Raw genomic sequence first — 14,115 nt, forward strand, 5'->3', positions numbered from 1 at the left:
TGCATTATTTTTACCTTTTCACTCATAATTTTTCTCTAATTATTATAAATCTTAAAAGATAGACTATTTGCTTCTAAGTATTTTTCTTAGAATGTAAAACAAACCAAAAACTTAGAAATACTGAATTTGAGGGGCTTTAGACCAAATAGGATGAATTTTTTTGCTTCTTCCCCTGTGTTCATTAACTGATTTATAATAGAATGTATACATTTCTAATTCAGTGTGTTCTGGAAACATTACATATGTTGTTTGTTTATTGCAGAAGCTCTGAATCAGGGAGAAACTGTGGATCTAGATGCTCTAATGGCCGATCTTTGCTCAATAGAGCGGGAGCTCAGCAGTATCGGTGCAGGAAATACTAAGCGTCAAATCACAGAAACAAAAGCCACTCAGAAATTACCTCCTAGCCGACAAACATCAAAACATGGCACCATGAAAGGATTGTCTTCTTCGTCCAATAGGATAACTAAACCATCACATGCTAACTACTCCTTGGATGACATCACTGCACAGTTAGAACAGGCTTCCTTAAGCATGGATGAGGCTGCTCAGCAATCTATACAAGACGATACTAAGCCCTTAGGAACTAATCAACACAGAAGAACGGCATCAGCGGGCACAGTGAGTGATGCCGAAGTACGCTCTATTAGTAACTCCTCTCGTTCCAGCATCACTTCTGCAGCCTCTAGCATGGACTCTTTGGATATTGATAAAGTAACACGCCCTCAAGAACTGGACTTGACACATCAGGGGCAGCCAATTACTGAGGTAAGTAGATGGTATTTTAGTATTAAAATAGGAAATAATATTTTTAAAATATAGTTTTAAATAACTTATTTTTTCTACATTTAAAATTTGTCCATCATACCTCTGAGCTAAGTTTAAATTCAGACAACAAAAGGAATATGTTACCAGGTATGGCAATGTCACAAGACGATTATGAAGAGATTCAGTTTTTTCATTTTAATTCTTGTGATTATTTAAAGTCTTTGAACTAATGTTAATGATTTCACATGATTAAAAATCTTGAAGTGTGGTTTATATTTAAAACATTTTGCAGTTATAGCTATTAAGCTAACAATTGCTTAATTTATGTTTATTATAAAACAACAACTTAAGAAAAAGATTTATATTTCCATTGTAGTACTCCAAGATTCTAGTTTTCAGGGTTTATTCCATTTTATTATCAAAGAGTTGGCATAGTGTAGAGGAAAGAACTATTGGGCTTGGAATCAGAAAACTTGGTATTTTCTTTGACATTCACTACTTGTAGGACCTAAATTAGTTATCCAACCTCTGTGAACATCAGTTTCTCATTAGTAGGATGGAGCTAATAGTACATGATCTACCTTCCTTGTACGGAGGTTCAGAGAATCGAAAGTGATAAACATGAACAGATTTTTAAAAGATGCAGTTTTTCTGGATGTGATCAGGTGAGGGTAACGAATGAATTTGCTATAAAATAAGTTTAGCAAAAGCTGAGTTTCTTGAAGATGAGTTTTTTATTGAGTTTTTTGTCCATTAAGGAGAAGGCAATTTTGTTATAGGGTAACAAACAAGAAAACGGAAAATCAACAGGGTGATGCCATTTAATGCAGAGTAAAATAATCTGTTTCTGAATAATCAAAAGGTAAAATCTTTTAAAACATTATTTAAGAAATTGCACAGAAATTTAAAACTTATACCTATTACTTGACATTATTGATTCCCCCCCCCCATTGATTTAATTTATTAGATTAATTTCTGTCAGTCAGTAACTCTTGGTACTTACACATTTACCTAGCTTTGTTTTAGGAACTGTAGAACTCAAAGGAAGCATGAATCATGATGGTTTGGAGATAAACTTGAGTTTTATTGCTTTAAAGAAAGCAAATTACAGTCAGTCTAAAGAATAAACATTTATTTAAAAGTAAACTTATCAAAGTGGTATATATTCCATAGAGGACTTAAAAACCAATTTTATTTTATGACTTGGGATTACATTTAGCACCAGCTACTTAATATGTGCCATTTATGTCTTTTAGATTTACTTATTGGGATATGAGCAGTATTTTATTAGGGATGTACTTTTTTGTTTTTTCTGTGTTTTGTATCCTGATATTCTTTCTTTCCAGTCAGATTATTTTTAGTTTGGTCAAGATGCATGAGACCAGGTTATGAACTAATTATTGAGGATCTGTGTGTGTGTATTTTTATCTCTTAAATATACTCGTTATGAAAGTTCAAACAAAAGAGCAAGAAAGTAAAAAGTGAAAAGTCCTCTCCCAGCTAATACTTCACATGGTATCTAGTGGTATCCAATGGTAACGTTACAAGTGTTCAGTGGGTATTATGCTTAATGTAAGACTTTAATATAAAGCTTGATGAGTAAACCAGAAATAAACAAGGAAAGGAGTTAAGGTCTTCTCTGTGCAGCCTGTTCTTTTGCCTTGCCCAGGTGGGTAGAAAATGGTTTAACTGGAAATGTTTCTATATACTTTTTTCTGGATATAGTCTGTTTTGATTCAAATGAAGACTACTGAGGGAGTTTTAGATCCCAAACCCGTATGTCAAATTGTCCCTACACTGAAATACAATAAAAAAATATATTTTTAAACTTCGCACGCATGGAGTTTAAAAGGGTCAAATTGTTCTCTCAGACTTGTAACAGAAAAGTCTGCCACACACATGCCATATTCTCCCAGAGGTAAGCACTTTCTGCCCTTTTAGCTGATTCTTAGGGTATTTACCCTCATATCATTAAATCTATACTTATATCACTATTGCTTCATTTTTTTTTTTTTTTTCCAGTGGTATCTGTTGTCTACTGACTTCTCACTCTGGGAGATTAGGAGAAAGTGCTCTTAGACAACTACCTTCACTCCTCTCCTCCTATTCCCCTATCCTTCCAATATGTTTTGGCTGGGTTACTGCTGTTCAGTATTTATATTATCGTGACTATATACTTGCAGTTTACTGTTAACCTCTACATACTTTTATTACAGTTTGCTTTCCCTGGAATTAATAATTTTCTTTAGATTTAAAACACACACACACACACACACACACACACACACACATTCGTATGTTTATCACTATTTCAAGTCCAAACTTGCCCCCAGTTGATTAAATCTCTTGTTTCAAACAAAATTAGTATCCTGTTAATTTCATCTTTTTAAAATTCTTTTTAACTGTGTTCTTAAATATGCTTTTAACCAGTCCTCCTGCTTTTAGTCCCACCTTCACTTCTTTAGGATCATTCTTAGGTCTTTTCTCTTATTTGGGTGAACTTCCCCAAAGACTATTCTTCCAATCACCTGCCTAGAAGACATATGCCTGGCTGCCAGTGCTTTAGCAGCCCATTTGGGAAAGAAGGCTTGAGATGTGGGGTGGTCCTCAGTGTTCAGTATGTGATCTTCGATTTAATCCTTCTGAGTCAGGGTTTTTCAACCATCAGCTTATTGACGTCTAGGGCTTGATAATTCTTTGTTGTGGAGAGCTATCCTGTGTATTGTAGGATGTTTAGTAGCATCCCTGTCATCTACCCACTAGGTGCCAGCAGTATACACACCCCTTCCACTTGTGACAACTAGAAATATCTGCAGACATTGCTACATGTTCCCTGTAAGGTAAAATTGCCCCTGTTTAGAGTCACTGCTATAAGTACAGAGTTAATAGCATGTCTGAGCCCTTTTTCTTCATGGGAAGTGACCTTAGGTTCCCCCACCCCTGACCCCCTGGAATTTGTTTCCTAGAAACTTAATAAATATTGAATGTTTTCAGGTAATAGTATTTATTATAAATTGACCACTAATTGGTAAGTGCTTATGGACCAGGAAGATGGTGAGTGAACTTTAGAATTTAGAAGCCCATGAAAAGACACAGAGCTTAACTTCCTGGTGTGCAGTGTGTAACTCTTGTAAGTGAATGTGAACACATCTCTTGAGGGGCCCTGGAACCTACACTCATTGGCTGTTATACTGTACTACTGGTTCCTGTGGAGCAGAAAGTTTTTCTAAGCCAGGGTGATTTTTGTACTTACCCCAAATGTTGTTTCTCTTAAAGTGGTTGGCTCAAAAAAGACTCCTGGTGGGCTGAATAGATATCTTTTGAAGATAGCATGTCTCATGCTATCATGCTGTCTGTCTTTCCATGTAAAACTAAGTAAACCTGGTGTCAAGCTATGGTCTTTTGGGTCCAGTGAGTGGATATCAATATGAACCTAAGACCATTGCTGGTGGGAAATTAAAGGAAGGAATCTGGGTATTAACTGTGTTCTTAAATATGCTTTTAACCAGTCCTCCTGCTTTTAGTCCCACCTTCACTTCTGCCACTTCTGGAGTCTTTTGGGGTTATATAGAGTAAATTGGAGGCTCCTCTGCTTTTCTCCAGCTTTTCTTAGGCCTGCTCAGTTGGTTACCACTCAGCCATATGCTTTCTAGCTTCCAAAATTTTACTATGGCTTCCATGAGCTTGTCTTTAAAAAACAAAAAACGAAAACCATACGACAAAACTCTTCATTTTAGTCTTTGTTTTAGTGGCTTTGGGGGACTGAGTGGAGTTACCTCATTGGCCGTTCACAGTCTCCTCTCATGTCTACAGTCTCTTAACTTGGAGTGTCTAAGGTACAGGCCTCAGATTACCTTTCTATCTATAGTCACTCCTTTTGTGATTTTGTGCAGTGACAGCTCCCAAATCTTAATATCCCGTTTTATTTATTTAAGACATAATCTCCCTCCCCACCCCCCGCCCACATACACACATTTTCATCTCTCTAAAACGGTGGTTCTCAACTGGGAGCTGTTTTTGTCCCCCAGGGAACATTCAGCAATGTCTGGAGACATATTTGGTTGTCAGTGATAGAAGGGTGCTTGCTACTGCATGCAGTGGGTAGAGGCCAAGGGTGCTGCTAAACTCCTGCGATGCACAGGACAGACCCCATAGCAAGGAATTATCTGACCCAAAGTGATGCCAAGGTTGAGAAACCATGTTCTAATATTAGTTGGCATCTATCACTCACCGTCAGCAAAGTGGCAATTACACTATGTTCTGCTAACAGTTTCTGACAAAGATCAAACAAGTACCAGCATTAAATCATCTTAGATTTAATGAAATACAGCATGTCCTCTGAACTCTAGGCTCATACGCCTTATCTCTAATAAACATCTGTCTCTATTTGGGTGTATAATAGGTAGTTCAAATTTAACTGGTATATAACTGAAGCTCTGATTTTTTTTTTACTCTCAAACTTACTCCTCCCACAATCTTCTCCATTTTAGTTAATGGCTATTCCATCCTTCCAGTTTATCAAGTAAAATCTTTCACATCCTTATTTATTTCTCTTTTTCTTTTTACCCACAATCCAGAGGCAGATTCTATTGCCCTTCCCTTCAGAATATATTCAGAATTTGGTTGTTTCTCACCCCCTCAACTGCTACAGAGCCAAGAACATCTTGATGGAGATTTTTGCAGTAGCCTCCCACTGCTCTTCTTGTGTTCACCTTACCCTTAAGTCTGTCATCCACCCAGCACCCAGAGTGGTCCTGTTGAAATGCAAGTCGGTTCTTGTTCCTCTTCTTTTCAAACCTAAAGGCTTTATATCTGTCAAAATCCCTACTGTGGGTTACATGGCCTTAAGGAATCTGGTTCCCCATTACCTCCGTCCTTGTTTTTCTTTCTATCCTCTCTCTACTCTGACAGCCATACTGCCTCCTAGTTGCTCTTTGCCAGAAGTCAGTTTACCACAGAGCCTTTTCACTTGTCCTTTGCCTGAAAGCCCTTCCCCACAATAGACCCTCTCACTGCCTTCAAGGATTTACTCAAATATCACTTTCTCAGTGAGGCCTTCTTTGGAAATTGAACTCTTCTTCTGCCTTGTGTTTATATTTTATCTCCCTTTTCTTCTTTATGTTTCTCTTTATTTTATCACCATTTAACATACTGTATAATTTACTTTTTTAATTCTGCTCATCTGTCTCCTCCCACTTGAATATAATAAGCTCTGTAAGGAAAGGGACTTAAAAAAATTTTTTTTTGGATTCCTGATGTATCCTTAGCACCTAGAACATTATTTGATTCATAAGCGCTCAGATATTTGAATGAACAAATATATGCATGTATTCAATCCATCATGTCTTATCAGCAGTTATTTTCTTTCAAAATGGTAGATGGAATGCCACAAGTGAACATGTGAAAACTCTGAAAAGCAAAACTTGTTTTGTATAACTAGGTTCTTTAGAGGCAGTGATTATACCTAATTGTTTTAAAGAAACCAAGGACAGAATAATTACTTTTAGCTAAAGTTTAGTGACATAAATACCAGTTAGAAAAATAATGTTGATATTGGTTCCATTTTAAATCTTGAGGACAAGGATAATCAAACTGTCCATCTAAGAAATAAAATAATATCGTGGTTTATCTTTCTGCCTCTGTGCTCTCTGAAAACCAACAGGGATAGGCACAGTACAATTTTACCTCAGAAAGATTATGTCTTTTTTCTCTGAGTTTCTCTTTCTTGACTCTTATTGAAATACTGTGCTCCCAGACACTTCACATATGTTATCTCATTTAAGCCTCCCACTGTCCCTTTGCTAGGGACATTATTCCAAAGAAGAGATTAAGTAGGTCAAATAACTGAGGAATCTATTTGAATGCTAAACTACACATTTGCCCCCCCCCCCCAAATTTTATCAATATCTTAAAGTGAAGCTGATTGTTAAAAATTATTATTGTTTCCAGAATGTGAAAGAATGTTTTGCATGGGTAAACATAAAAATGAATTATAGAAAATTTCAGTATTCTTATGAAACCCATCAGTAATGTTCATTTGCTAAGTTTTTAGAATTAGAACTCATTGTACTTGAAATAAATTCTAATAAGGGACCTTTTATATCTTAACCAATGTGAAATAAATGTTGCAGCCTGTGGGATTTTTATTCACATTAACTGATAAAACAATACTTTTCAATAATTCAGCAGTTTGCAAGTTTAAATGACATTTGGATATTATAAGTTTTATATAAAATGGATTTACTGATAAGGTTAATTTTAAAATATGCTTTTATATTTATTTTCTGGTGGGATTTAAACTTTAATGATTCCTCTGAATTTGGAATTTTATTCATGAAAATGTATTTTTAAAATGAAAATGCTTTTAAAAGGTTTTATTGTAGTTTATGGCAGATTTGAAAGGCTTTGCTGAATCTTAAGAATACTTGATTGGTTATATTATAAATATTATGGTAGGAAAACATTTCTCAGTATCTCAGCTTCTAAAATTTCTGAATGTTATAATTTTGTCTGTTTTCCTCATATGTATAGGAATTTTATATTAAATGAAATCTTTCATGGATATACCGTTAATAACTTGTGACAATGCGACAGCATATCATAGCTTCAGTGCAATTCCTCTCCACTTCCTTCACTTTTCAAAACTATTTCAAGAATTAATGTGTGCAGAAATTTTGAGGTATTGGAAAGAAAAGAGCAATTGTGTTTATTGTAGCATCAGGAAGAAAACCCCACTGGCATTTAGGTCCATTGAATTATTCTTAGCAAACAACCTTTTGTTCTGGAGTAGTATTAATTGGGTGAGAAGCACAGGGCTTTTGAAACCTTCGAGGCCTACATATCTAAAAAATTGGAGTTACTAATTTCTCAATTATTGCAACTACATTTCTCTTAAAATTCTAATGACTGTTTTGCTACATCTCACAGAAATTTATTCACATGTACCAACTTGGTGTTTAATTACAGATTTCGCTGGCCTAGCCTAGTGAGGTTAATGGCGGAAGAAATAGGTATTAGATGAAAGACGAGCTGTAGATTCGGCGAAAACCAAACACTTTTCAAACATATTATTACCCCAGTTAACTCTGGCATATATTCCAATTCTTATTGTGTGTATTTCTTAGAAGTCTGTGCAATTGTTCTCTGAAGAGGTAAAAAAGCATCTTTATTTGATTTTAGGTCTGTTTTGTTTTTCTTTTCCGTTTTATGTTGTGTTGCGGAGGGCTGGTAAAGGACCTCCTTTTGGACAAAAGTAGAAATATATCCATCTTTTTAAAATTAACAGGGACTATAACATATAAAAAATAATTTTAAACACATTCAAGTTTATGCTGGCTGTATAATGGCCAGTAAAAAGAGAGGAATAAAGAAAAGGGAGAAATAGAAAACAATAGCAGCAACTACACTGAGTGCTTATTCTGTGGTAGGCGTTGTGCTTTACATGTCATAGGTAATATACTGAAACTGCACAGTGCTGTCGAATAGGCATCATTACCTCTACTTTACAATGGAAGGAACTAACGCAGAGAGTGACTAAGTTTTCCAAGGACTTGAACCCAGACAGTCTGATTGTAGAGCTCATACTGTACCACCATGCTGCCTCATCACAGAATTGAAGGAGAATCATGACAAGGCTAGACTGGCTAGTGCTCTCAGATCCAGGCAGAGAGACAGAACTACATGGGCTGGAGAAAAAAAACACAAAACGATTTATGTGGTAACATCCCCATCTTGTGGTGGTTCAGTATATTCCTGAATGTATTGTTAAAATTTAACAACTCTAGCTGTAATCTAAATGAATTGAGGCTTAAATAAAATTAAGATGAGGGCTGAATTCTAATTCTAATATAATTCTAATTCTAGAAACCATTGGAGATAAATGCTATTATTACTGCAATTTATACACAAGGAAACAGGTTAAATAATAAGCCCAGATTCGCATTACCTGTAAATGGCTAAGCTAGGGCTAGAACCGAAGCATTCCAGCCTTAGAGTCTGCATTCCTAATCATCACGCTATGCTTGTTTTTAATATTTGTGAAAAACATATACACATGTCAGTAAAAGATGAATGTGAATCTGCTCTATAGAACCACTGTTGTGTGTTCGAAGAAATCTCCATTTTTTTTTTCAGTTGTAATTTAAAGCATTAGCAATAAAAGGAAGTATTTTATTTTGTAACCATGTCTTTGGTACAAAGCCATTTTGGTACACAGCCATCTTGATTTATGGTTTTGGCTCCTGTAATCAGATCAGTGCTTTTCTGTATACAACCACCCTACCATCACCACCACCATCACCACTCTGCCCAAGATTCTGACTCGTAAATGATACTTCGTTTTAAGATGTTACAGATTCTGCTTTAAAAAGTAGTGATCCATAACTAACTTTGCAGAGATTTGTGGAGTTTTTGAGAGGTCGATGGAGAAATTGATAGCTTTATAACAAATAAAAGTTTTTGGAAAAGAATGTTTAGAGCAAAACTTATGTGGAGAATTGATTCTCAATTTTCATTTTTATTATGTAATTTGAGCATAGCTTTTAGATTTAAAGTAGTGATGAAGAGTAGGTAAGAATTAGGTTTTGGGGAGATACTTTTTTTGTAGGAAAGTATTTAAATATTTTGTGGAAATAGATTCTAATTGACATTAAACAAACTATATCATTTCATAATCTCTTCATCTTTATTAATGTAATAACATTTAATCTTTGTATATGAAATATTTTCTCTTGTTTTTGTCACTGTACATATATTAATTTTTGATAAGGCTATGTTGAATTTTAGTAACTAATATTCTGTCATATTGTAAAATTAACATGGTACACAGTCATCTCTTTTTGAATATGTTAGGTTTAGATTTAAAAAAAAATAGCCAATAAACATTTAGAAATATGATGGGTGCTTGTGTGAGAATCTAGAGAGAATAGATTTTTTAAAACTTTATTTTGAAATGTCAATTAAAAAACTTGAAAAAATAGTACAAAGAACTCATGAAACTCATTACTTAGATTCACTAATTTTTAACATTTTGCCACATTTACTTTGTCGTTCCTTTTATACATACATTTTTCCTGAACTGTATGAGAGTTAATTGCATTTATCATGACCTTTAGCCCTTAATGGGGGATATCGGCAATATAGATTTGATAGGTCTTCTGTTGATGTAGTTATTGACACAGTGCTATAGAAAATGTAATGAGAAAATGTAGAGGATGGAAAGCAAAACAATCTTGATCTGGCCAAGCCTGTGGCATGAAGGTCAAGAAAAAAATAGATATTCATATGTTCCATAAATAGTTGAGTGCCACGGCACTGCACTTGGCTGTAAGGGATAAAACTGTGAACATAATACACAGTGTCCTAATGAGTTTATAAATTATCATATAAGGAGAGGGATGCCAGTAAAGACAGCCAAACAAGCAATTTCAGAACAGTGAGGTTTGTACTATGATAGGAAAGACAGAAAACCTTCTTGGTTAAAAGGTCATTGATGATTTTGAGAATGAATTACAAAATGCAGTACAATTCAAAGGATAAAGACTTTGGAGAAGAAAGATGTATGCTAGATTGTAGCGAATTAAGGGATAAGTGGAGAAAGTACAGTATAGCTGAACTGAGGGAATTGGGTAGTGAAAAGGAAAAAATGATAGTTTGAAAAGAGGAGGGTACCCTCAAAGAATTGATTATCTTTCTGTCCTTCCCACCACCAGTAAGCTAGACTAGTTAAGTAGAGTTTGAGATATTAGAGGGGGAATGAGTAGGATCTAGGATGTGCTTAGCTTTGGATGGGGAAAAAAGCATATATGCTCATATAGAACTGGAGAGAAAGATGAGAATTGGGTATAGTTATAGGATACATTTTGGTGATGAAGATCCTCATAACAGATGAATGTGATTTACTTAGTAATGGAAGGAAGTGAAGTCATAGGAAGAGGTGGAAGGGTGAAATTAGAAGCTTGAAGAACTTGGAAACGACTTGAAACATGCTTAGAGGTAATGATTTAGGGAGTGAGGGAAAAAGGTAGAGAACAGCAGTCAAGACCCAGTTAACATTCAGAAGCAGGAACTGGTAATGGACACATTGTTTCTGCAATGGTTCTCCCATAAAGCGCTACTGTCCAGAAGCAAAGTGAGGTTATCCTTAAATTATCAAGGGTTAGGGTCATCTAATTCTTACCTTTTTTATTTTTGCATAATATAATGAATGGTGCATGCAACTTTTCATTACCATTTTGTTTCAACTATTCATTTCAGTGATCTTTTCCTGCATGATAATGACAACTGCCCTTTTCCACCTCCTTTACCTATCATTTTCTTCCTTCCTGCATTTTCACAGCATGCTCTTTCTCTGAGATGTCCCAGCAAGCAGGCCAAACGTCATATTGACTTCACAGAAGAACAGGCTGAGCTGACACCTGTAAGTGCTGTAAACGTGTCTGTAGGACTACTTAAATATCAGTTAAGAGAAATGCATTCTTTAAAGTTTATGATGATTAAACTTTGTTATATACCTCAATTTTTCAAATAAAAGTTAAACCAAGCTTAAAAATGAGCAAAAGCAAATGAGCCAACTGTATGATATGATATAGTACCGTTGAATAGTAACATTCATGGTAAGATTATATAGGTGGTAGCATATCTAATATATAGAAGTCTTGTTTTGGAGCCTGAAACCGTATACTTTATTCCTTATTCTGAAGCTAAAGACTTTTGTATTTCTTAAGATATTAACAAATTTAGCTTTTTTTCCCCAGAATGGGGATATCAAGTAAAACGACTCTTCTGTACTGATGCTTACCTGAAAACCTAATTTCCTAGTGTATCCTTGGTCAGTGGATGCTTCAAAGCAGTGCTGTTTCATATGGCAGCCACTAACCATATATGGGTATTAAACACTTGAAATCTGGCTAATCCAAATTGAGATATACAGTAAAGATAAAACATACACTGGATTTTGAAGATAGTATAAAAAATGTAGAATATCTTATTAATATTTTTTGTATTACTATTGAAATTATATTGTAGATATTTTCAGTTAAATAAAAGATACTAATATTAGCTTTTTCACTATTTTCTTTTTACTTTAAAAGTCATGAGAAAATTTTAATTACATTTGTGGCTTGTATTATATTTCCATTGGTCAGTGCTGATTTAGAGTCATCTGTGAAGCATTTAAAAAAAAAAAAAGACTAAATCCCTGACCCTGACCTAACTAAATCAATCAGATTCCTTCTAACCCTCTCTGCTTCCTTTCTTTCCCCTTCTCCATTCCTTCCAGTCCTTTAAAATACAGTGGTAACCCAGTAACGGGTTATTTATCCTGCATAGTGAGGAACACGTCTCTAACCTCACCTCCATCTCCTCCCCTACACTTCCACAGCAAGTGTAAGCATCAACCACATTTACTATGTGAAATATTTTTAAACAATCTTTATTAATGAAACTCTGTGGAATTCCTTCATTTCACGTCTTCATTAATTTAATGGTATTTAGTTCCTAATACTGTTAAAGGAATTTTAAATTTCTCCTGTTATTTACTTGCATGTGACAGAGTGCAATCTGATGCTGCCAATTTTGATATTGGCAATTCTCACTTCAAGCTAGGTTTCCATTGGTGAAATGATTTTCTAACGTAACAAATGACGCCATAAATTCTGAACAAAAGGAAGTGCAGGCTTCCCTCAATTTATTTTACATGGTAAATAGCCTTCCTAGAAGAGTCATTGATCTTAGAATTATACATAAATACATTCTGTTTCTATGTAAAATGGAGTTAGGTTATACACTCAGATTGTTGTAAACAGGATTGCCTATCTCTATGATTTTCATATAATGACATTAAAAATTCATGTGTGATGCAAGACTTTGTTATTATGTGACATTGTTCCATGCTTTCAGGGCATCTAGCATTTCTGACTTCCCTCCCAATAAATGCCAGTAACGCCCTCCTCCTCTTCATTGTGACAACACAAAATATCCTGTTTGTTTGTTTGTTTGTTTGTTTTTGAAATGTCTCCTTGAGGGCAGCACCACCCCCTTTGAGAACAGGTGGTATTTCTGTTTACTCTGTCTCAACCCCCACCCTATGCCCAGCTGCTTCTTATCCTCAGAACTCTAAGCTGTTTCAGAAATACTTTTATTGAGCTCCTAATTTTGGGTTAGATACTCCACTTCCTTCTGGCTCCCGTACCACTTAACACACTGTATTGTAGTTATCAGTTCTCTCTCGGTTAGACTCTAAAATTTGTGAGAGCAGTCAATGTCTATCTTGGTCACCTTTGCATCTCCATCTGGCATAGTTACAGGCCCAAAGTTTAAACCTAATAAATAGTTGAATAAATGAAAGGGAAAAATGGAAGAGAGAAAGAAAATGGGCTGATAAACCAGTGAAATGGATTAAGAATAAGTCGCTGACATTGTGTCGTTAGTGGTGAATGAAAGTATAAGAAGTCCCCATTCAAATGAAGCTATGTGCATTTTTGTTACCAGTAATATGTACCAAGACTGAAGGCTGATTTAATGACATGCCTAAACCACTGTCTTTTACTTCTCTCAGTCTTCCACATATACATGACTCTTCTCATCTCTTTTAAATCTTTCTTAAGTAACCAGCTCTCCCTCCACCCCCACCCCACTTTCTGAAGACTGCTAGAACAATGTAGGACTGGCACCTGTAGGGGAAGACAGATTTAAGGCATTTTTTTGAAGGGAGGGGTTTGCTGCTTCCGGTTTCTAGATTTTCTTTTTTCTTTTTTTTTTTCTGCTACAAATACCTGTAGCTTAGATAAAAAGGACATGGAGACCTAGTCTCCTGCCCTGCGAGTGAGTAAGCAATGAATATCTATATGACTGTACCAACACAAAGTAATTTGAGATCATTTCCACCTATTGTTTGCAGTTTCGTTTTTTAGATGTGGCATATTTTTAGATCACCAACCATAATGAGTATCCCATTTTTATTTCAAGTTATCTAAACCTTTTAATATTCTTAAATGAATAACTTCAACTCTAGAGTCTTCAAATAGATATTATTGTTTCTTACTGATCAGAGTATAGATTTTTTTTTTAGTGATTTAAAGTTGAGGTGATTTGAGTGTGAGGACTAATTGAGTAAAGCTTGCTTAAGATTTTTTTTTAAGTTGAAACTTAAATTTAAGGTCTGGAGTAATATTTATTAAGTAATAGTTTCTGGTAACCTGAAGCAGATTTTTTAAATTTGAAATATAATTATCTAAGTATTGATATTCTCATTTTGGGGATCTTTTTCTTAGTAACCTTTATAAGTAAGATAAATAGGAGTAGGCTTTCAAGACATTTTCTATATGTTTTACATAATTGTGCAAGAAT

General features: G+C 35.0%; 1 protein-coding gene across 5 annotated transcripts in view; it reads left to right on the forward strand.

The window, feature by feature from the left end:
- RAPH1 (Ras association (RalGDS/AF-6) and pleckstrin homology domains 1) overlaps window positions 1-14,115 on the forward strand; it is a 73,636-nt gene that overhangs the window by 29,909 nt on the left and 29,612 nt on the right. For 3 of the 5 annotated variants that reach the window (XM_036237814.1, XM_036237813.1, XM_016161927.2), the window contains exon 4: window positions 263-768. In XM_036237814.1, coding sequence (XP_036093707.1) covers window positions 263-768 — 506 coding nt within the window. Of the gene's footprint in view, window positions 1-262; window positions 769-11,104; window positions 11,186-14,115 lie in introns of all 5 variants that reach the window. The other 2 variants (XM_036237816.1, XM_036237815.1) reach the window with 1 other exon arrangement.

The sequence above is a fragment of the Rousettus aegyptiacus genome, unplaced genomic scaffold (assembly GCF_014176215.1).
Source record: "Rousettus aegyptiacus isolate mRouAeg1 unplaced genomic scaffold, mRouAeg1.p scaffold_m13_p_2, whole genome shotgun sequence".
NCBI classification, from domain to species: Eukaryota; Metazoa; Chordata; class Mammalia; order Chiroptera; family Pteropodidae; genus Rousettus; species Rousettus aegyptiacus.